The sequence below is a fragment of the Ochotona princeps genome, chromosome 4 (assembly GCF_030435755.1).
Source record: "Ochotona princeps isolate mOchPri1 chromosome 4, mOchPri1.hap1, whole genome shotgun sequence".
NCBI classification, from domain to species: domain Eukaryota; kingdom Metazoa; phylum Chordata; class Mammalia; order Lagomorpha; family Ochotonidae; genus Ochotona; species Ochotona princeps.
The window spans coordinates 87,137,298-87,163,032 of record NC_080835.1 but is presented as its reverse complement, the minus strand read 5'-3'; the positions used below and the strand labels follow the sequence as shown (position 1 = coordinate 87,163,032).

Here is a 25,735-nt window from a genome sequence, read left to right as displayed (position 1 = left end):
CATTCTCTTGTCTTGGTGGTCTGTCTTATGTCTCCAAAACTTAATGTGTTGCACTGTTCTTAAGGTCAACGTGTTTTTTTTTTTCCCAGTGGTGATGAATGTGCTTCTAGAATCCTGACATCCATTTTGTAGTTTTGATTCTGTCTTTTACTAGCTGAATGGCACTTGACAGTGTATGCCACTTTTGTGGACTTCAATTTCTTATAATGCAATAAATGACAAAAATTCTAGAACAAGAACTAACTTAAAGGATATTTCATTAATAATTATGTGATATATTTCAGATTGTATGTGTGTGTATAAAGCTGAATTGTTATTATTGAGCAATGTCCATTTACAGTGGATAAAGCATGATCATGCTACTTTTAAAGTACTAATAACTAATGCTTACTGAAGCTTCACTCTAAGCTAAGGCTTCTTTGGGATAAATTTTAAGTGATTCCCTCTAATAATAACTGTAGGGTAGATATTATTCTTACTATTAGAAACATAAGGAAACTGAAGTTTATCATAATGTGCTGAGTATAAGAGGCAGAATTCAAAACCCATGTCTTTCAGATCATAGAGATCAAATTCTTGTATTTTGAAATAATGTATGCTCTGAAGAATGACATAAGAATACAGAAAAGACATTTATACGTGCACTAGAAAATGGAACATTATGTCTTTATTCCTACTAATTTTAGTGGGTCTAACCAGATATCCAGTCCTATTTTCAAGTTTCAAGTAGCACAGAGATCAGGTTTGTTTTTTTTTTAATAATCACTAATTTTTGGTTGATTGGTTTTATGTTTTTTTTAAGTGGCTATTAAAACGTAAATATTGAATGGTGTGAAATTGCATGGCAGTACCTACAAATTGTCCTCGATTTTGTCTTTTGGCCTACAAAATCTTGAATAGTTACTGTCTGGCCTTTTACAGAAAGTATTTTCCTAACCTTGAATTACACTATATAAGAGAGGTTATATCAGAGAAAGCAGTCAATTTGCTATAATGTATTTATAGAAATTAGCAAATAGACACATTAGCTGTACAAAATTTATTTGGGAATTTGGTGCAGAATTGCTAGTGTAACTATAAAATACAAAGAACAGTCAAGACTAGCAGTATGTTAGACTGCTGATGACATTTTTTTCTCTAATGAAAGATTTCTTTTTCTAATAATGGAATTTTTCACAACCAAATAATTTGATTTTGTCAACCAATTATAGGTGCGTGTTCACTTCATACAAATGCTCTAGTTTCATGAACTAAATCATGCAAAAATCTTTGACAAAATTTTTTTAAAATTGCCATTTCATTAAAAAAAATAAACAAGGACAGCAATATGTGAGAAGCAGAGAGACACAGAGAGTGAGCACGTCTGTGCACTAGTCCACTCCACAAATGCTTGCAAAAGCTGTGGCTGAAGCTGAACTAGGAATTCAATCCAGAACTCTCATGTGGCATAGTAACTGATTACTGGAATTATCACCTGCTTCCTTGCAGGGAATCAGAAGTCAGAGCTGGGAATGAACCTCATGTTTTTTGATATTGGATGCGACCATCTTAACTATTAGGCAATAATTGCCTGCTGCACAATGGGCCTTTAAAATACGCGTCATGTATTCCTTCCATTGTCCAACAACTAAGTGTGCAATGATGAAGTACTGCTGGTGGCCTGATTTCTGATCTGAAATAACATGCTTCTTTTTTCCTATTTGACATGATATACAATATGTGAGTTGCTGCACAAAATAAATTGAATCTTCCCTAAAGTTTGAATACTAGTCAAACATCACTAATAAGTGCAGCTTAAACAAAGATCAAAAATTAAAACTCCTTAAATAGTGGAATGATAGAAAACAAACAACTAGTTCAAGGACACAGAGGGAAGAGACTTGCTCTAGGGCAAAAGAAAAGATTTTTAGCCAAAATAAAATGTAAGATAGATTAGAAATTCATCCGTAGTCAGCTGAGTTACAAACTAAAGCAATTTCCTCCTAAGATTTTTTAATTAAACAGATTGTAAATTATTCAGATAGAATTTTTGATGATACAGCTTGCAAAAGAAAAAAATGCAATTCTCTAGTACTCAATCTTAACTATATAACAGCAAATGAGCTAAGGGAATCAAAAAAGCAAGTAATTTACATCTTAACACATTTAAGCAGGGGGGCCAGTATTGTTTTAAGTGCTCTGCAATATACACAGCAGTTGAAAACAAATTTGGCAGAGTAAAGTGCTCCAACATACATGCTACCTAATTGTGGAAAATACTGGTATAACTGAAGTAAAAGCAGAGTCCTGCAGGGCTATTAGGAAGCGAAAATTCATTGCCTTCCCAATATACACAGTGCTCAGATTGAAAAATACAACATTCTGCTAAGTCAAAGAGGTTGTCTTAATAAAGTTTTTCTTTAGAGGTATTGCAGAGTAATAACTGTTGCCTAGAAGAGCTATTGAAGAAGAGAGAAAAGTTTGCTGAGAGGGTTTGGGATCAAGGACTCTTCATTGAAATGCAGTGATGGACATACTTCCCAGTATCTTTCATGTGTAGAGTGTATGGAAGCTGTTTTTTGCATCACTTCTCTTTTATCCATAAAGTAGGATAAGAGGTGAGGGAAGAAGGTGGCAGGTTATTTCAAAAGGGAGTACTTACAAAATTATTGTCTAGAGAATTGAGAGAGAATAAACTCAGTGAACATAGAGAGGTTACCAGGCAGTACACAGGGCCTTCCGGGGTTCACGGTTATGAAGTAAGAGCAACAGTTATCTTCAAAGTGGATTTCTTTCTCCAACATCATTCACTCATTAAAGCATTACAGGCAGATAGACCAACATCAATAGTGCTGAAGTGCTGGAGGAATACCATGAAGGGGTAAGCCATGGGAGTCCTGCTGCTGGACACAGATATAATCATATAATGTAGTGTTACCTGAAATAGTTGAAGGAGATAGCTAGACCCGAAACATTGAGTGAGAATAAAAAGATGAGTTAGAGCAATATGTACTAACAACATGATCCTTTTAGTAAATGACACCTTTTCTTCATTTCTGTAGAAGTATAATACATGAAATATTTTGAGTATGCTTTATTAAATACATTCTACTTTTATGTCCATTCTTACCTTTAGTTTTTCAAAACTTTAAATGGAAAATCCTCATTTGAATTTGGAAAACTAATCTGAATTTACAAGTAAGCAAACAAAGATTACATACCTAATATCCCACGTAGAATGTAGAACTTGTATACAATGCATAGAACTTCTAATATGGTTCATAAACTATTTTCACATTAGTTAGAGTGACATACCAAATTTGCACTTCAAATTGCTTTGCCAAATAGATTGTTATTATTGAAGTAATTTTTTTTTTTAAAGATTTTATTATTATTGGAAAGCCAGATATACAGAGAGGAGGAGAGACAGAGAGGAAGATCTTCCGTCCGATGATTCACTCCCCAAGTGAGCCGCAACGGGCCGGTGCGCACCGATCCGATGCCGGGAACCAGGAACCTCTTCCGGGTCTCCCACGCGGGTGCAGGGTCCCAAAGCTTTGGGCCGTCCTCAACTGCTTTCCCAGGCCACAAGCAGGGAGCTGGATGGGAAGTGGAGCTGCCGGGATTAGAACCGGCGCCCATATGGGATCCCGGGGCTTTCAAGGCGAGGACTTTAGCCGCTAGGCCACGCCGCCGGGCCCGAAGTAATTTTTTTTAACACATTGGATACCAAAAGAAAAATCTAAGAATACTTTGTTTTTATAAAATCAGGCATAATTGCTGTTTCACATTTGGACAGTACAATTGGTCTTTTCTCCTCAGATTTGAATTGGTTTTCTCTGATTTCAAAGCAGCACTTTGGGTAAGCTGCTGCATGGCTGGTCATGTGTAGAACAACAATCGCAGGGACACCAGATTACTCATCTGACCTGTTATATTTAGCCAAAAAGGGGACTCAGAAATTTGCATTACAGCTTGTCATTATCTCATGTAGATTTACCTTTCCAAGTTGCCAGCTGCCTCCTAATTCAGTTATCAACTTTGCATAGTAGGTGAATGTGTTTTGTGCTAGCTATTCTTAATTCAATTGTAATGCTCCAGATACAACTTGTATGAAATAACTGAAATTTTAAAAAGGAAACAAAATGCCCTGTTCACAGATGATGTATAACAAATACGGAGAAAAGCAAGTTAGACCTCTAATATATCTATATCTATGTCTATGTCTATGTCTATGTCTATGTCTATATCTATATCTATATCTATCTATACTATCTATACTAGCTCCAAAACTCAAAACTGAATTATTCAAATACTTCTTGACTATATTGTTAACCTTAGTCAATGTCAATATTCCCTTCAATAAATGTAGATAATAAAACTATGTGCTAACTACTTACAGACTGATGAAAAAGTTACAAGTTCATAATTGTCTACAAAACAGCCTAAAGCCTCATGTTTTTATGACTTTTTGAATGGATTATATGACAATCAAATTTGTATTGTAGTATACTACATGTATATAGATTTTTTCAATTTTAGGAATCTATTTTATACTGCATGTATATTCCATGTATACATGTCCACTTACAGACACATGACTACATTTTGGAAAATGCTGAAGTAAATGTAAGGATTTTCATTTGTTCTGTACAAATTTTCTCATTTGTGTATTTCATCTTTTAGAAGCTGACCTTTAATAAAATTGCAAATATTATTTCTAAGTTCCTACAACCAACTTGATCAAAGTTGCAAGTTTTGAATTATTTTGATTTTGTTTTTCAAAACCTCAGAATCAACCTCCTTGACTTTGCTTTGTTGATTTGCTAATTATGAATCTGAGCCTCCAGGTACTCTTTCATTTTCAAAAGAATTTAGTAATTTTTAAGAGGGACCTTTGTCTCTAATTTGCAGAATGCCTCATATAGGAAAGGTATGATAATAGCAAATGAGAAGACTTTCATTCATTCGTTTTTTAATTTCTAATCCCTCCTTAAAGAACAAATCTTAGAATGTCAAAAGTATTGTCGAAATGAAGTCTGACCAATGTTTTCTCATAAGATATTTTTATGTGACACAAAAAGTTCTGATATTGACCTGAATAACCTTGACAATAATAGCAAGAACAACAAATACGACTGATGAAAGACTTGAATATGCAGTGATTGGCAAGTGATGCAGCGAACAAATCCATATTAGCAAGCCTGTCACTCATTTTTATAGAAATCATAGTTTGGTTGTGAGGATTCTGAGAGGGTAATCCCATCTCAGTTTCTCAGTATTTCATGTAATAGATCTGGCACTAAAAAGTCAGTAATTAATGAAAACATAGATTTCAAGTTGTTGATACCTAGTCAACTACAGTGTCTTTTTCACTAGCTGTAGTTTTCCTAAATTGTGACAATCCCAATTTTATGAAACCGTGTACGGTTTGCAATGAACAAGGTCATTATTGAAGAGTCTTCCTGGCAAAAGCTGATGAAGAGGCTGCGCATTCTCTTTCAGAAGCTTCAGCCAGGAAGCAGAAAGATTTAATCTGATGTTCAAGAAGCAGGGGTGCCTCAGTGACTAAAATAGAGCAGACTGTGCGGCATTCAGATGGCTTCTCAGGCTTCAACTTGACCCAGCTTTACAGCATGTGTTGTCAGTCTAAAAGTCACTGTTAGCACCTACAGGTTTAATGAAATCAAGTGCAAATCACAGTTATTACTCCCTTTTCTTCCAAACTCACAACTACAAACCTAATGTTGACACATGTTCAGGTTTGAGACCAGGAAATAGGAGTTCAGGAGACATTTCAACCCCAGTACTTCATTCCCAGTTGTGTATTTCTTCTCTTATCATGATGTTTTTGCCTCGTTTTCCCCCAATAGCTAAAACAATCCATGGTGTCTTAACACACATCAGTTGTAAAATCAGTGTCCACAATCTTAGACACCTCCTTTTTGCTTGTTTCTCACACTCTTTTTCTTTGCTTTAAAATTATTTCATGAATATTTTCATGGATATTTTTCAAATATTCCCAAGTATTTGCATGTGTACACATAATTCATGCTATATTCATGTAGGAATTTTTTGGGGGGGTGGTTAAAACCTTCGTTGTTTTGTACAGTTACTCAGTGCACTATATGAAGTAGCATTATCTATGATGTTTGTGAGAGAAAGTGCTCTAAAACTTTAAAATGAATTAAGGCTTTACTTTTCTCAGTTCCTGGAAAATTTTGACCTTGCAGTAACCATAAACCCCATGATTGTGGATATGACCACTCTTGTTTTGGTTCTTCTTAATTTTACAGTTAAAATTATGGCCAATTTCCAGTGAATTCCCAAAGCATGTGACATAAAATCACAAGTTTTTATCACTCTACCAGTCTGTTATATCCATTTATCTTCAACTGTTTTTTTCATGTTTTTGCATAATGTATTTTGAACCTACAGATTGACTCAAGAGTAACAGGAGGAAGTCATGATGGAGGGGCAGGCAGGCAGCCATGAGGGAGAGAGAGAGAAGGAGAGTGATTGAGAGAGAAAGACAGGAGAAAGATTGAGAGAGAACCGAGAGCACAGATGCTTGTAAGTCATATTTAGAGGAACTATGAGGTTCTACCTACAAATATACATGTGTGTACTGGTCATTAGTGAATGTAGCTATGACAAGCTACAGTGTTCGGGTTTAAACACCTATTTTATGACCGGAGCTTTGAGCTCTATAAATATGATAGGTTTATATATCCTAGCCTATAGATTTTTCTGTATAGGCAGAATCTACAATCGTGTTCAGTGTGAAGTATGCATTGAGTAAATACTTTTTTAAATTACATTGATCACGTGATTCTGTGTATTTCTAGTCAAAGTACTCTAAATTAAGCATTCTGATGATGCATTCCACCTGTGATCTCAGAATGCTGGTAACCTCATTTATCACGCACCTCTTTTATCTTTGCATGAATCCTCCAGGATGAAACAGCCAAGAATTTCATCAGCCAAACTCTGCATGAGAATCTAAACTTAAGAAACAAGGATCGCAGAAAGGCACAAATATGAGGTTCTCTGATTTTTTCCTCACATCTCCTCCACTCCGTTAATTCTTTATTTGTCCACATGATTCTTAGGGAGTCCAGAATTTTATTGTGATTTATAATTAAAACTTCAATGTTGTAATATTTATGTTATTTTTATTTTCCCATAAGGAACAAAGAAAGAACATATGAACACATGACCTTGTGTGAATTTCAATTAAAAAATCAAACTCTGTAGCCACGGAATTTCTTCATTTTACTTTGTTATATGGAATGCATAATCTGTTAAAATAATATGTCAAACACTCACATGCATGGACATCTACTGAATAATTTCTAAGTTCCTGAAAAAAAATGCTTCCAAAAAATAATAGCTTTCTGCTTGCAATGACAGATGAAAAGCCTATTTTCACATTTTTTACTCAGAATTTTCCTTCTTGCCACCATCCCCAAAGCAACCTGGAGTTTTAAAATAAATTATGCTGCTTAAGATTAACCATAATCTTGTTTGGCACAAGACCTTTTAGATTTTATATGATAAAGTTTCACATTTTTTTGACTGGAAGGAAGGCATTAAGTAAGAAATATGCACTCTTTATGAAGGTACAGAATTCTTTTTACTATTTATCTATATGACATGATTGAAAAAAAATCTGTCACAATTGAAAAAAATCCATTTATCTTTTTTACTTCTAATGCTGTAGCTTCTAGGAAATAATGACACAGAAATGATCTTGTGAGGAAATATTGAATTGTACTTGCAGTAACCACTGCTACAACATTAAGCAATTATAGCTAAGTGCCATCTTTTGGGTCATTGTGATCTCAAAACATAATTCAGGTCATAATTGTTCTTTAATTGTCTTTTCTTTTTTATGTTTAGGTCATGCCCTTACAACTCCCTAGAAATAAGCATTAATTGAAGACTTTTTCTATTAAAGTAGTCTTAATTCAATAGGTTGATTTGAAATGTTGTGTTATATAAACTTGCAGTGACTGTATGAAAGTACATGTGTACTTTTTAGAAAGCATTTAAGAAATTCAGTTAAATTAATAACCAAGGAGTCTTCCAGAGTTCATAAATCCAATAATTATGGATTACCAAAAACACAGAAACCTCCTTGAAGAGATATTAGAGCCATGTCACAATGACTGTCCCACCATGTGATTTTTGTGTTTTGTCCTGCATGTAGAATTACAGGAAGTCATCTCTGAAACTTGGTCATGCTTTTATTCTTCTGCTGCTACCATTTATTTAAGAAAAAAAAAATCATATCACCAAACATCTATGCAAACTAACTTAAAGTCATGCTACATGTATTTGTTTGATACACAGGTGTGTTTGCTCCATTACCTCATTCTAATGAAGTCCCAAAAGAGTCTAATGTTGTACTTGGTAACAGCAATTAGAGGAGTAATCTTGATAGGGACCCATGTTTTTTTTTTTCAAACTGAATGAACTTGACTTTTAGTATAAAAATGAATGTGTACTTTTTGAAGTGTAAACCTTGTAATCACCACCAATAAAACCTAAGTCTAACTGGGATGTGTTCTCTTTTGTTTTGCTAATTGGTGACAAGCTTAAATTTTTTTTTTATTCATTGATTACATTTTATTATGTGATACAGTTTCATTGGAACTGGGAATTACCCCACCCCTCCCCCTGCCCTCCTCCCTTGTGGAATATTCCACCTTGTTGCATATCCACTGATCAAGTACAGTTGAGATTCCCTCTTTGCAAGCATAAACTAAACATAGAGTCAAACATCTATAGTCCAATCTAGCTCCTCAGCTTCCTGGGGAGACCCTGTCCGGTCCGAGGGCAGAACCATCAGATTATCAACCCGATCAATTAAAGGCTCCAACGTACCCTCAGCAACAATTAACTTCGTTGTGTAACTAATAGTTATAGTAATGAGTAACCAGTATGTTAAAAACAATTGTAATTTCTTAACCATCTTCTGTGATCACCTCATTGTCAATTCAGTTTTAGTTTATACACAACATATAACATAATATACATAAAATAACATGTTTTACATAACATCATATCCTCTTAAATTAACGCAAACATGTGGTATCTGACCTTTTGGGATTGGCTTATTTCTATTAGCATTATGGTTTCCAGTTTGGCCCATATGGCCACAAAGAACTGCATTTTGTGTGTTTTAATAGCTGAGTAGTATTCCATGGAGTAGATGAACCATAGCTTTCTTATCCAGTCTTCTGTTGATGGGCATTTCGGTTGCTTCCATGTTTTTGCAATTACTGATTGTGGTGCTATGAGCATAGGGGTGTATGTTGGCTTCTCGTAAAAAAGGTGTTTTGGGTATATTTCTAGGAGTGCTATTGCTGGATCATATGGTATGTTGATTTTGAGTTGTTTGAATGTTCTCCATACTGATTTCCATAGAGGCTATACCAACCTGCAGCCCCACCAGCAGTGGAGTAGGGTTCCCTTTTCCCCACAACCTCGCCAACAAGTGTTGTTGGTGCTTTTATTCATGTGGGCCACTCTTACTGGCGTTAGGTAGTACCTCATTGATGTTTTAATTTGGATTTCCCTTATTGCCAGGGAACTTGAGCATTTTTTCATGTTTATTTGCCATTTGGGTTTGTTCTTTTGTGAAGTGTTTGCCCATTTCCCATGCCCATTTCTTGAGTGGCTTGTTTGTTTTGACATTTTGGTTGTTTTGTAGTTCTTTGTATATTCTGGAAATTAGCCCTCAGTCACCTATGTCGTGCGCGAAGATCTTCTCCCATTCTGTGGGTTGCTTTTTTACTTTGTTGATTTTTTCCTTTGCTGTACAGAAGCTTCTTAGTTTGATGAGGTCCCATTTGTTTATTCTGCTTTTGATTGCTAATGCTTTTGGTGTCCTTCTTAGGAAGTCGGGGCCTACCCCTAGATCTTGTAGAGTATTTCAGACATTTTCTTCCAAAAGTTTGAAGGTTTCTGGATGTAGGTTTAGATCTTTTATCCATTTGGATTTGATCTTAGTGTATGGTGAGAGATGTGGGTCTATCTTTTTGTTTCTGCAGGCTATCAACCAGTTGTCCCAACAGCATTTATTGAACAGACCTTCCCATTTGCCTGGGTTGTCGCTTGTCCTTTTGTCAAAGATCACTTGGCTGTGTTTGTGTGGGTTCCCATCTGGTGTTTCTATTCTGCTCCATTGATCTTCTTCTCTAGTTTTTTGCCAGTACCAGGCTGGTTTGATAACCACTGCCCTATAGTATGTCCAGAGGTCTGGGACTGTGATTCCCCTTGCTAACTTCCTGTTCTTGAGAATGGTTCTAGGACAAGCTTAAATTTTAACAGTAAAAGTTAGGGATGAAATTCTAAACACATCCTCTAACTGCATACCTCTCTAGTTTGGTGTCCTGTTCATTGCCCCTCCCTGATTCTGAATGCTATTGTTGACAAAAATAAGTAAATCCTTACCCATCTCTCAAAGAAACTCAACTATTTGATTCCTATTTAAATATAAACACTAAACATTTATCACCTTTATACTCATCAGAATATTTTCCGTTAATTTTTGTTTTTCATATAAATAAAATTACATTGGTTTCATTTTGTATTGCTATGAATCATACTCTTGTAGTTCAAAGAAATTAAGAAGACTTTGAAAATCAATTTATGGTGTATGTATCATACGTGAAATGTCAGGCCATTTTCAAGAGGCATTTCTCAATATGGAAACATGATATTACAGACCTATAATTCAGAAAATATATTATTCATAAAAATATAGAATTCCTGTCATTTCTAAGAGGTAGTCTAAAATTTGCATCGTTGATCATGGTACTTTAAGAAAAATAGTGTACATACTAAGTTATTACTAGGTTAATAAGCAATAGTAGAAACAGTCATGCATCATTTCCTTTTGGGTCACCTTCCTTTTAGAAAAGTCTTTTTTTTAAGATTTATTTATTTTTATGGTAAAGTCAAATATACAGAAAGGAGGAGACAAAGAGAGGAAGATCTTCCATCCAATGGTTCACTCCCCAAGTGCTACACTGATCCGAAGCCAGGAGCCAGGAATTTCCTCCAGTTCGTCCATGTGGGTGCAGCGTCCCAAGGCTTTGGGCTGTCCACGACTGCTTTCCCAGGCCACAAACAGGGAGCTGGATGGGAAGTGGAGCCACCAGTATTAGAACCGGTACCCATATGGGATCCTAGTGCATTCAAGGCAAGAACTTTAGCCACTAGGCCACGCCGCCGGGCCCCAGAAAAGTCTTTTTAGATTGGACAAATACAACATAATGTAAGGCAAGGCAACTGAATATCAATGCTGTAATCCTTCATACATACAAGTAGTGTATGTATGAGAACCATAGTACTCCCAAAGCAATAAAAATGGGTAAGTATAATGAATTTGTAGAGTCCATTCTAGGCTTCCATAAGATACAAACAACATGAGTTTCCCTTTCTCATTTACAGAAAAAAAAAAAAAAACACTTTATTTCCTCATTAGGTTTTTTTAATTTTTTTTTTATATTTTATTTTTTTTATTCATTGATTACATTGTATTCTGTGATACAGTTTCGTTGGAACTGGGAATCACCCCACCCCTCCCCCCTCCCTCCCCCCCTTGTGGAATGTTCCACCTCTCATTAGGTTTTGTGAGAGCATCCAAGCATCTCTAATTTGGCTAGTCCATGCCTGATTTACACACTATTCTTACCTAAACACACTATGAGGCATAGGCTAGACAAAAGGCACCCATAAAATACTTTCACGTATATTACAGCAATGTGATTTATTGGTAGTAAAAATATCAATATATGGGCAGTACAGATTGAAGTAAAATATTAAACGTATTGATGACGCATCATCTTATGTGTTCTATTCTGGTGATTTCCATGCTCTGTAAATAGATATAAAGAATGTGATATTTCTATGAATGGCATAGGTTTATTTAAATCATGGCATTTAAAATTAGACAATATGTATTTATTTTTAAATTTTTTCCCAAATTTGTTTTTATTTGAAAAACTGATTTTTACAGAGAGAAGGAGAGAAATATGGAGAGAGTGCTTCCATCCACTGGTTTACTCCTAAAGTGGTTGCAAAGCCCAGAACTGAGTTAATCTAAGGAAGGATTTTCCTACAGGTCTCATGTGGGTGCAGGAGCTGAAGGACTCAAGCCATGCTCCACTGCTCTTCAACACCACAAGCAGGGAGCTGGATCAGAAGGAAGCAGAGCAGTCCAGGACAGGAACTGGCACACATATAGGATGCTAGTGAAACATACAGAGTACTAACTTACTATGCCAATGTTTAAAGCCCTCCTATTGGTACTTAATAAATAAGCAAGTAAGCAAACAAAATCTGCATAATGAAAATGGTGATTTTTTTAAACTCCTCTTTTACTTGCCTCTAAATGCTACTTTTGTTGACAGATCTGGGAAACTTCAGTGGCCGGACAAGAAGTGCGGTGTCTGTGAGGGAAGGCCAGGGGGTCGTTCTGCTGTGCTCTCCACCCCCTCACTCCCCAGGTACAGTAGAATCCCATGCTATGTTTCTGTGGCCCTATTTTGCTGGATGTTTGTTGTGATATAAGTTAATGGGGAAACATTCTAGGTGAAACACTCGTGGTTTTCTAGACTATTTCTGAATACCAGGTGAGTAGGTAAAAGTGCATCTACCCTAAACACAATTGGGCAGGAGTCTGAAATCCTACGAAAGGGCTGTATCATTGCTGTACTACTCATTGGCAGCTGTTGTGGTTATGCCTCTGCTTGCCTTTAGTAGGAAATGCTTTGCCAGGACCACAAGGGAAGTGATAAACTCAGAAAATGAAAACTTCTTAAACTTGTTTGGAGGTGGTTCCCTGGGACAACGTACATCTATGACAGATGATAAGCTGGATAGTCTGTTGTTCGTGGAGATTTTGTCATGCTGGAACAAAGAATTCCAAGGATTATTTTTCCACAAACTTTGCACAAAAGTATAATTTACTTGTTACTTTATTGTCTACTTGAGGCCTTTATAAAAATAATGGTGACAGGTAAAACTTCATGGGGTTTGGGGAACCAAAATAGCAAACTGTGCTAAGATTAATGTCTTTTTATTAATATAGAGCTAATTATATTTATTGTATTTAAGTGTCACAATTAAAAACACACTGTACCTCAGTGTAGCTTTCCTATAACACAATTTAAGAAAAGCAAACATCCGTTAATGACAAGAGAAAGAGAAAGAAGAGAGAGTGAGAAGGAGAGAGAGAAATAGTGAAGACATTAGTTAGCACTGGATGTAGAATACAGAATTCAGATTCTGTATTCTTGGCAGTATCAATTATTGACAAACATAATTATTTCCATGTTATTTTATTAATTTGTCATGGAGTATAATTTGTACCTGCCACAGAAAATTCTCAAAAATCATAAAATGCATGATTTTTCATTTATCCTCGTTTTTTTTGGTGGGCGGAAGATAGGGGCTTCAAAGTATATCACATTTCAGTAAGGAAAATTTTAAAATAAAATCTTGCCTTGAAATTGACAAAAATCACAAAATTGAGAACTATCTTTGAGTTGTACACATCTAGTTCATACACACATACACACACAGTGATATCGCTCTTTGAACAACCTGGGTGTTTTGTAGTAGTATCTCTTATTTTACCTGCATTTAAATCCAGAATTATACTATTTCGAGGCAGCACATGTTTTAAGGTTTCCTAAGGATGAAACACAAACTTATGGCTGGCATAGAGAAAGCCTTCATCTCTAATATAGGGTATGTCCAAAATTGATTATTAGGTTAACTTTGAAAGCGATAGTAGATAAGTCATGGTTTCTGCCAGTGCAGCCCTTGGGCAATAGCTGGTAATGCACTAAAGATTGGTTCCCCATGACCAACAGGAGAGACCGGGAATGTCCTGAGTGCACAGACTGGTTCAAGTTCAGCACATTGCAGGCTTTGGGGGGAGTGAAACAGCAGATGCTAGTTTTTCCTCCTGTCCTTTGCCATCTCCCCTTGTCTCTTCCTTTCTTCTGTCCTTCCCTTTCTATCCTCCCCTCCTGCCTTGTCTTCTTCTCCAACACTCTTTCTAAAAAACAAAAAAGTGGAAAAGGAGGAGAAAGAGAATGCTCTAAGGATGAATGCATTCATACCAGACCAATGCAAGTTATCAACATAGAATTAATCCTGTAGGAAAAAGTAGGATGTATAATGGGGTGCTGTTTGAAAATAGCACAGACAGTGATACAGAAAGCACAATTGAAAGATTGCATATAGGAATCAAAGACATCAAAATCCTCATGGAGATTTCTGGGGAGAAAACATTACGATGAACTACATAAGTGACCAACAAAGATGAGACAAGAAAGATCTCACCTTCTAAGGCTATTACCTTGGAAATTAGGACTTAAACATACAAACTTAGGAAAAACAACCAAACACTCATATTATAGCAGGTGGCATTTGGATATGAGAATTTGTCAAAATTATTTTTAGATGAAGGATTGGAACTTAATAAAGAAATTAGTGATTTAATAGGAAAAGCCATTAGAGCCCCTTCCTTCCTTCCACCTCTTCCACATGAGAAACAGTAAGAGGAAAACCTTTTAGAAGCCACCAAGGACAGGCATCACTATGGTGACCACACTTCCAGCTCCCCAAGTTACAAGAAAATGATTTCTACGTAAGCCATTGGATCTGTGGCATTTGCTATGGCAGTGTGAGCTGACTAAGACATCGTCTCATTCAGAATCAAAGTCGAACACCTGACGGTGGCTTCGAGGACTCTCACTACTTGACTCTACCAGATCTCTGTGAGCACAGCTGTTATTTTCTCCTTTACTCTCTCATAAGCAGTCGTATCCATCACCTTAACATCCCTCAAGTGATCTGGTGAGCACTTCCTGCCTCAAGGCTTTTGCAATGTCTTATTTCTTATGTCAGTATCCTTATACATTCTCAGCTAGGTCTTTCGACTAAGCTCTCCTTCTCTTTAGAATCTTTCCTTACCCTTCTTTTTTTATTTGCTTCCCACAGTACCCCTCCTTTTCCTCTGCGTTTATTCACTACAGTAATCATCACTCTTGAAGCACTGTATAAATTTACTTAGCTGTCACTTGAACATCTCCTTCAACTAATACAGTAACTCAGTAGATTAAGCTCACCATTGTACATGGGGCTGAGAATGAGGCCTGACCCATAGCAGAAGTTTAAAAACATGTTTTAATGAATATCTTCATAATTCTCAGAAGTAAGTGAAATGAGTTATGACTTTAGCAACCAAGAAAATAACCATCAGAAACATTAAGAAAAACCGTAAATGAAAATAAAAAATAGAGCTCCTATATTTTGTGAGAAGCTTTATTTGCCTTGTCTTTATTCATAGTTTATAGAGAATATCAGTATAAATGAAATGTGACTCACAATATCAGTTGGAAAGAATAAAGTGTAACTTTAATAATCTTGCCAATAGAACTGCTGAAACTATAAAGATTGGAATTTCCTAGTTGAAATGGCAATCCATATCGAGAATTGGTGACTTCAATGGTAGTTTCATTTGTTCGGTTACAGGTGGGACTTTGAAAATGTTTTGATAAAGAAAAAACACTGGAGATCAAAAAATGTTTTGATGCTTGATCCCATTTTGATCTCCAGTCTTTTTTCTTTCAAATCATTTCATTTTATGTTATTAATTAGAATTTTATTACCTGGAAACATCTCAGGAGTTAAAGTTTACTAATATTTTTATCTTTCCTTCTCAGCCACATATTTATTGAGCTTTAAACCGTCCATTTTGCAATTGATATTCCAAATAATTCATGACACTTAGTAGATATTTATTAAATGCAACTTAAATAACTTCTGCTACTAGTTTATTATAACTCACATTTTTGACAGAAATCAGGATCACATTCAAGTGCTACTATTTCAAAGTACAGCAGCTACTGTGATTTAGCTGTAGCTATGAAATGATAAAACAGCTTATACATCAGAGAAGATTAAATACAATTCATAAATAGCTCAAAGACCTGTTTTCTTGTTACCTCAAATGCATGTACAGTACATATTTCTCTGTGGGTGAAAACAAAAACCAGGACTTACTTATTTGCTAAGTTCTCTGTTTACTTTCTAAGAGATCAAAATTAATCCCTGGCAGCAACATATGAGGGAACTTCAAAAGGTTTGGGGAAAAATGGCATTCAACGATAAAAATTAAAAGTATGTACTTTTTTTCTCAACTTTGTTCTGAAGCTGCATCAAGTTAAGACAGTAAGTGATATCAACAATTTAGCTGATGCTTAAAACATTGAGAGTCCTGACGATGTAACCATATCAAATGCGGACTTTTTTTTTTTTTACAAAAGTAACTGAAGAAAAATAGGGATCATTAAATATATAAAAGATTAGAAAACGTAGAAAATTAAGAAGGACCCAAATCATTAGTGCAAGGTGACTAATGATTTCCTATCCAAGTCGAATTTCCCTTGTTTTACGAGAAATTTTAAGGTTTACTACTTAAAAAATTATTTGAGACAGTAAGCAAGTGCTTGCATTTGCTGGTTTGCTCTCCAAGGGACAAAAGCTGGGAGGCTGGAACTCATTTCAATCCCGACGTGTGTCAGAAGCAACAGTAGCTGGATTATTACCCCATCCTGCTTCTCAGTGTTAGCCTAGCAGAAAGTGGGAATCAGAGGGCAGAGCTGAGAATTGAAGCCAGGAAGTCTAATGTGGGATGCAGTTGTGTTACCAGATTCTTAACTGCTAGTAGCAAATATCCACCCCAACACCACAGTGCTTTTAAAAATAAATGTTAGTAATTGCTAATGTATTTTAAATAAAAACAATGTGTTTTAAATAAACTTTGGTTTTGTTTTGTCCAGTGATATTCAGAAACGTACCCTGAAATGAGATACAACATGGTTAAAGAGGCTATTCTATAAGTGAAAATACATACATACTTTGGTTGTTTGTAATAATCAGGCCACGTTACAAAATGTATGAGGCTTAAAAACTATCCTTGGGGCCTACGCTGGGAAGTAGCAGGTAAAGTCACCACCTGCAGCACCAGCATCCTGTAAGATCACCATTTTGGTCCCAACTGGTCCACTCATGATACATTTGCCTGCTATCATGTTTGGATAAGTATAGGAGGATGGATCAAGTCTTTGGGTCTCTGTACCAATGTGTACCCAGAAGAAGCTCTGGGCTGCTGGTGTCAGCCTGGCACATTCTGGGCCACACAGGCCATTTGGGGAGTCAACTAGCAGATGACAGTCACACTCTGGCTCACTTCTTTCTCCTTGTAACTCTGCCTTTCAAATAAATCTTAAAAATTCTTGTCAGTTACATTGCATTGATGTGGAATCTGGCTATGTGATTCTAACTCAAATTCTCATATTCTAATATACTATAGAAACAAATGCTCTATACTCACTATAATATATGCTATATTATACTATACTTTTTTTAGAGCTATGCTAAACTTTATAGCACATCTATAAAACAAGATTTTAGTAATGGAATTTATGGCTCAAAATAGGATGCATTTTACTTTATCAAATATTTTGTTTCTCTGTATATTCAACAAATATTTAGTGCCTATCTTTCTTACTAATGAGTTTAGACCATTGAAATTTATTTCAACTTTTTCAAAATTCTCTGATTTTACACCAGTTACCTTGCTTCTTTTTCTATTTTTCTTTTTTTTTAAAGATTCATTTATTTTATTGGAATGACAGATTTAAAGAGAGAAGGTGAAGCAAAGATCATCCCTCTGTTGATTCACTCCACAAATTATTTTAAGTCAGAGCTGAGCCATCCACAGTCAGGAGCTTCTTACGTGCCTCGCACATGGGTCTCGGGTCTCAAGGACTTCAGTTATTCACTGCCGCTTTCCCAGGCCATAAGCAGGGAGCTGGGTTAGAAGTGGAGAAGCCAGGACGTGAATCAGCTCCCATAAGGAATTTCAGGTGGAGGATTAGCATGTTGAGCCACCACACCCATTAGGCCCAGCCTTTTTTGTTGTTGTTGTTTGTTTTTCATTATTCATTTATATCCTTTTTAGTTTTTTCACTGTTTGGACTAGTGGATGATTTGTAATACCTCTTTTCCCTTGTTTTCATTTAAAAATTAAGTATTTTATTTGTAAATGGTACATAAGATTTCAGTCTTGAACATCTTATTTATGATTGCTTTGAACAATTAATTGATCCATTCATTCACTGGCCAAGCAGATTGAGAAGAGGGAACTGACATTTGTGACTTTATGATGATTTTGTATGAACTAATATTTTGAAAAATGTTATTTGGATGAAGATTGGTAAAGTTTTAAACATGTTAAATATTGGGTACTTGGAGGTACCAAAGGAAAGTTCTCCTGTTACGTTCTTCTGTTCTGTTAGGACAGAAGAACATGAATTTAAGTGCAATCACCATAACAGGCTGCTGTATAATTAAACGATTGGTTTAGACCTAGTGTTTATGACATGAACACCACAGCCAATTGAGAAACATGCATTTCTTCTTGTATAACCAACACTGTAGCAAAAGGAAAAATGTGGTGCTTCTAGAATACCATCCAGTTTAGATAGCTGCAGATTGCTCAAAGAACTTTTGCTTTGATATGGCATTTTTAAAGCAGTTCTTGAATCTGTTTTGAGATTAGTAATATTTAAGCTGACTTCTTTTTAAACCACCAAATAGTTGTAAGAATTAACCGCCTAGATGCAAAACCATCATTGATTTTTTTAAAAAATGTGTGCATTGTTGCATCTCTCAAACCTACAAGAACTTTAAGTCTCAAAGGTTAAAGTACTGTTTTCATGGCCCAGTGCATGAAGTTCTGTGTCATGGAAAGAACTTATGTCCTCCAGAAAAACTGACCAGAACCATAATTTGACATCTTTATTATCTGTAGGAAACAGAACTCTGCCCTTAAACAAGAAATAAAATGAACGTAAGATACTCATGTCCTGTTCTGGAGAACTCTGTACTAAGAATGACAAACACTAGAGTGCATTAAAAACAAATAATCAAATGCACTTGTAAATAGTGGAAAGGTACAAAGGGGCATTTTAAAATAATTTTTCTTAATTTTCTGTGTAGGCCCTCGTTTCTTTTTTCTATCTCAGTGTAGTTTTGTGTTGATGAACATATGAAATTACTGAGCTACAGGTTAAAGAAGTACACCAGTCATTGATACAGCATATTCCCTAAGAATGTCAAACTGAAGGCACAGCTGCAACTTCCACAGACATACTCTCCAACCCCACTAGCTGCCCCCATCATTCCTCAGTCACAGTAGAGCTGTTGTGGCATCCTGTCCACTGTGGAGAAACTGGTATCTATTTCACACTATGCTTAAAGAACGATGGTGAACAAAACCACTGAATAATTGCATATTTATGAAATAGTAGCATTATCATATTGGGAACTTCAAAGAGGCTGAATTAAGGGCAGGGTATGAAATTGTATTTGTGTAGAATTTTCTAAGCAACTATAGCTAAATTTATAAAAAAAAATGAGCTTACAGCACTGAATATGCTTGAATGCATAACAAACAGGACCGTATGGGTTTGGGTTGTCACTTTAATAATTTTTCATTGAAAACTTTGAAACGTGTAAGTTATTCCTTTCAGAAACATTGTCAAAACATAATGGATGTGGCAACCCTTGAGGCCTGTTTCTCTGTTAGATGCTTAGCCTTCTGTGCCCAGTTGGACTCATGACTCTTCTTCTGGGAAGTAGTAACGAAGTAGAGCTAACAAGCCCTTCAGCTCTTATGTCAGCTGTGACACTTCCATTGGGACATTTCCTGTTAAACAACAAAAAAAAGAGAGAAACTTTTTTTCTTTAGACTCGTTGTATTTTAACCTCAACCTAATTCAAGGCAGATAGACGAGTTCACTAGACTTAAATCACCCTGATGAGGGATGAACAAGCAAATGCAGGTGATATACACAGTGGACCCCAAACGCTATTAATGAAATAATCAAATTTAAACCTAAAAAAAAAAAAAAAGGAGAATCAGATGGTCGCTGTTTCCTAACAGCCACACTGTGTGCTCGTGTGTTGCCAGGGGTTGGTTCAGGGGTTGGTATTCAGGCAGATTCTCCTCTTGAGTCTGACACTCAACTGTCAGTTTGTTGTGTTTTAGGCAAGTTAAGCCTTATTTTTACCTGCAAAGGGTATAGAAAGATACAACGCAGGATTCTGTTGAGAATTAAAGGCAGTTTATATAAGTCAATTATGTGATGGCTTACAGGAAAATAAGCATTAAATTGTGTTTTCTAATCTTAAGATCTGTCTTCAAGAGTCTTCTTTAAAATGTAATGCTTTGAAGAGACGTGATACCTTAAATCTTTATCTGCTAGCATTAATTAATGGTTGGCAGTCATCAGTTGTCATCACACTGACAATAAGTGAGCTGGAAAGTGAGTGAGCTTGTGTATGTGAATCTGGATTTGAGATGAGAAAGCCATCAAAGCAATAGAAAACAAACCCTGACAGGGAATTGCAAGGGTAGGCACCACTGCATTCAATCCTGCTTAGCCTGGGGTTATTTTTTTAAATAGTTGTTCACTTAAGCAAATACATGCAAATTAACAAACAAAATTTCATGGATGACACAAATTTTTTTTAAGTTCTTAAACATGTGCTTTAGCTTATAAAATTCTAAGTTTCATAGTTTAAAAATTATGCAACAGCAATGACTATTAGAAAAAAACAATCAAATTTGGGGCATTCTTTATTGAGTAAAATAATAAGATAGTATCACTTCCCATGTTTCACATTTAATTTTTGCACCAAGGTAGCAAAAAATAATTATATAAAAAATATCTAAAAGAATATCTAAAATGTATAAAACATCTAAAAATATCTTTTAAAAATCTTAAAATCTAAAAACAATTCTAAGCTTAAAAAGTCTAAAAAGTTCAATTTTCCCAGGGTCTCTTGTAATTGTTCTAATTGTATTTTTGAAGTGTTTTGTTTGTCTAATACATCTGAAAACAATGCATATATAAAAAGTTGTGATAATGAGAAAGTTTCGATTCAAAACTAATGAGGCTGTAAGCATTAAGATTTGGGGATGGTAGACAAGATTATCTAAACATTTTTAAAAATTGGAACCTAAAAGAAAAAACTGCTAAAAAATCCTATAAATGCTTATAAAGACCTTTTCTAAGGATTTTTCCGTGATGTTTGCTGAGCTGCAAAACCTCCACCAGACACTGTAGTATTTCTGTTAAACAAAACAAAACAAAACAAAAATAAGGGGATTGTTTGGACTGGTCTGCATGCTAAGTATATCCCATTCAGCCCCACCCCAGCTCATTAATGAAGTACACTTTACCCCCAGTAACTAAAACAGGATAAACTAAAACCCCAGAGATTTTAAAAAAGATTTTTGTGTTGAACCATGTCAATTCTGTCTTGAGTTTGTTACTCCACTATTAGATGAATGTTCAATAATTATAATGAAGATTATTATTTAATCATCTAATGACTTCACTGTAACTATTGAAACTATTTTTCAAATGTGCCTTAGTCTAATGAAAACTATACTTTTTGTAAGATTTCAGTTTTACCTTGCAGTTTTTTAGTTCTACTTTCTTATGTGTTAGAATTAATTGACCAGAATATGATATACAAAATGAAAAACAAAAATCTAGCAAGTGTGTTTAGCTTGAGACAACTTTCTAAGATGATCTATTAATATGCCATTATCTTGTACCTACAGTTGTATTTTCCTAAAAAAAACAAAAAACATTTTGAATTACATTAATTGGACATAAGGAAATATATTTCTTTTTTTTAAAGATTTATTTTCTATTTATTGAGAGGCAGGGTTACAGAGAAGGAGAGGAAACATATTTTTCATCCTTTTGTTCACTCCCCAAATAGCTGCAATTCCAAGGACTAGGTCAGGTCAAATCCAGGGTTCCGGAGATTCTTCCTGCACTCCCATGTGAGTACAGGGCCCAAGCACATGGGTCATCCTCTGCTGCTTAGGGACCTACGTTCTACCTTTGGCATCGAGACATCTATCTCATCAGCATGTTTCTCAGTTTGCTCGATGCAGCCCAGTTGCTCAGAGCATTTTGGGAGTGAATCTGCAAGGTGAAAGGCCTTGTCTGTCTGTCTCTGTCTTTTGACTTTGAAATGAATAAAGGAAATATTTATTAAGTATACAGCCAAAATAATATTTGGTCAGTGACTGGGATATGTTGACACAATCAACATATATTATTTAGCACTTTGGAGTTGTACATAAAAGAAACTCAACTCAAATAGGGTACATTTACTTCAAACAGAATACATTGAACTTAGACCTGGAAAGTTCCAGGACATGAGAAGATATAACTTTTATTACATTGTACTTATTTTCTCTGACTGGTTTTATTTGCTGATTGAATATAGACTTTCATTAAGCTGCTTAAGTTTGAGCAAAGAAATATAGGGAGAAGAAAAGAACTGTTTATCATCCTACGTAGCATTGCAAAAGATAGAAGATAACTAAAATCTTTAAGGAAAGAATATCAATTATATTGTCAGTAATCACACTACATTTGTCTCATTTGTTATCAAATGAGTAGAGAGTAGGGAAAGCTAAGACCACTGTATTCATTATTCTCACTTAAATCTATGACCCCCCCCCAAGAAGGAAATTATTTTGTACCTATATGACAATTTTAAAACTTATGTGTCTATGTGGATGACAAATTCTGAGTAAAAGTGATAAAGCACCCTCAGTAAGTGATGGAATTTTCATGAAAATAAAGATCGAATTATGAAGGATCATCAATGCTTATTATCATATTTTAATATAGCCAAATTAATGAAGAGGCTGTAAAGGGGTGGTTATCAATAAGACCGATCCATGCACTTGCAGCAGCAGTATGCATGCCGGGGAATGCCAGTCGTCTTGCCCTTCAATAACACATTACCATATACACCCACAGTTTGAATCAACATGTGCCCTTTCTGGCAGCTCATTACCTGGTTATCAGCTAGGTACAGCACCAAAAATCAAGGAAAGGAAAGAGAAAGGATGGATATGAAATTGGTTTTTGAGGATAATCAATTTAAGAGACTCCCTGGTCATACTTGAAGAAGCAAGTTGAGATCTAATGCAGGGACTTCAGGAACATGTAGAGACATGAATTTGGAAACTCCCAAGTTCATAGGAAAAAACTCTTAATTCCAGCAAAGCAAAGGCACAGACAAGGTTTAGGAACTGTGCAAGTAATTGAGAAAAAGTAAGAATAAGTAATGTCTTTTTTTTTAAAAGATTTAGTCATTTTATTACAGCCAGATATACACAGAGGAGGAGAGACAGAGAGAGGAAGATCTTCCGTCCGATGATTCACTCCCCAAGTGAGCCGCAATGGCCGGTGCACGCCGACCCGATGCCGGGAACCTGGAACCTCTTCCGGGTCTCCCACGCGGGTGCAGGGTCCCAATGCATTGGGCCGTCCTCGACTGCTTTCCCAGGCCACAGGCAGGGAGCTGGATGGGAAGTGGAGCTGCCGGGCTTAGAACCGGCGCCCATATGGTATCCCAGGGCTTTCAAGGCGAGGACTTTAGCCGCTAGGCCACGCCGCCGGGCCCCATGAATAAGTAATGTCTTAAGAATAGAAGATAATTTTTGTATGATTAGTGTCCAAAAAATGCTGAGCACTCTATAAGCATACAGTGATAAAGGAGCACATACTTAGCCAAGCCTTGATATTTCACTACATGATTCGGAGAGCTGTTTCAGGGCCATAAGGAACCCACGCTGCATTTTAGTTAGTTAAGAAATTAGTAAAAGTGATAACGACCATACTGTCAAGATGTTTGCTTTTTTAAGTCATAAATATATTTGGATGAACAAGTAAGCAAATGAAGAAATGCATTAAAAATTAGATTGGGGTGATCATAGAACAAATTCCCAGAGCATTCAGGACAATCACCTACAGTTTATCATTGCACAGTATGAAATCAGAGCTTTCATTGGTCTCTCTTAATCATTGTCTCAGAACACATGTCCTTTTTCTCTGGCCTGCTTTCTTTTCATCTCCCATTTAGAGTATTTTGGAATGCCTATCCATCTTGCTTATCCCCATCTGTTGGAACCTGACCCCTTCTTTCATACATTAAAAAGATAATACCACATTTACTTTTGGGCTCTGGGACAGGAAGACTGAACTTTGCTGCTCACCACCAATGTGACCTTGGGAAAGAATATAGTGTGTTCCAATCTTGAGTTCCTGTTTTCAAATTTTTATGTGCGTATGATAGTTGAAAAGATCCAGTGAGATAATCCATATAAAATACCTTAGGTAGTTGCAGCCTCATAACTTAGTGACTATGATGGTATCTCTTCTGTGCCTTCCACTTTATCTTTTCTGGTCACCTGATAAACATTTCTTCCTTCTCTAGCCTCTAGTCTCTCAGCGGTACTCTTCAGTGTCAACAAATTCTGTCTCTTGTCTAAATCCTGTCATACCGCATGCATGACAGGCATTCATGAGATCTCGTTTTTCCTGCTCGGTTCAGGCTGTTGAGGCAGTTGTGTCTCTAACCTTACATTTTGCCAACAGAATTCCAGGTGCTGAAAAAGTACTGTCAGTCTTCATAAGCCAAAGAATAAGGCTCAAGGAACTTGTACGGTTCATTCAGTGTTTTTAAGAATATTATAGTTATTATTTTTAAGACAAACTGTCAGTTACATTACCACAAACAATATATTTAGAGAAATGAAGAATTATGAAGTTATTTTATATTTACAAATGTCTTGAATTTGAAAAATTGATTTTTTGTAATTTTGTTTCTTGTTCAATATGGGTTGTTTTAATTAGCTCCGTTAAGCTACAGTTGACACCTACTTAGCACCCACAGCTTTGAGTGTATAATTCAGTGAGCCTTGACAAGAAAAGGGCTAAGTCATAGATCCAGGGCCATGCAGCAATGCAGAACATTACCACCACAGGAAGTGCCCCAGTGCTGCTTTTCATTCAGTTGTCTTCAACGCTCAGCCTGGGCACTAACTGACCTATTTTCATTCCCTAAGTTTCTTTATATATATGTATATAAGTTTCTTTATATATTTGTATTTAGGAAGCCTGGCTTCTTTTACTCAGCATGTTATATTTGACATTTATCAATGTCATGTAGCCCGGGGTTTCTTTTCACTGCTGAACAATGCTCCATAGTACTGTAGTTAGTACATCCAATAGAAGGTCGTTTGGTCTATTTTCAACTTTAGGTCTTTCTCCATAAAGGTGGAATGAACATTTGAGTAAAAGGGTGCATGTTTCAGTGTGTAATTTTATTTTTGTATGATATGTACCTCATTTTCTTTTTGAATACAATGTTATGTCAGTGTTGATATGTATTCAGCTCTAGGAAAATCTTGCTCTGGCTCTGTGTGTCGCTGTCATGCTATCCTTGAAAATCTTTTAGTGATAATACTAGTATCTATTACTAGCATCCCTTTAGAATGACATATATACTATGGGAAGTCTAGGGATGCTATAGCATGCATATAGTGAACATTATTACAGTGTGCGTGTGTGTGAGTGTTTAAAGACAAATGTGTGAATCCTGAGGCCATTGAAATGGTAGTACAAGCAACAATGAGTCTTTCCTTTTTTCTTTTACTAGAATAATTATTTTCTTTTTAAAAATTAAGTGATTTCATGTGCATGCTTTGGCAGCACATATACTAAAATTAAGTGTTTTTAAAAATATTTACTTATGGGCCCGGCAGCATGGCCTAGCA

General features: G+C 35.9%; 1 protein-coding gene across 1 annotated transcript in view; it reads left to right on the top strand.

Annotated features, from left to right (window-relative positions):
- CNTN5 (contactin 5) overlaps positions 1–25,735 on the top strand; it is a 394,493-nt gene that overhangs the window by 255,487 nt on the left and 113,271 nt on the right. Inside the window, exon 5 of the mRNA XM_058663995.1 lies at positions 12,405–12,500. Coding sequence (XP_058519978.1) covers positions 12,405–12,500 — 96 coding nt within the window. The remainder of the gene's footprint in view (positions 1–12,404; positions 12,501–25,735) is intronic.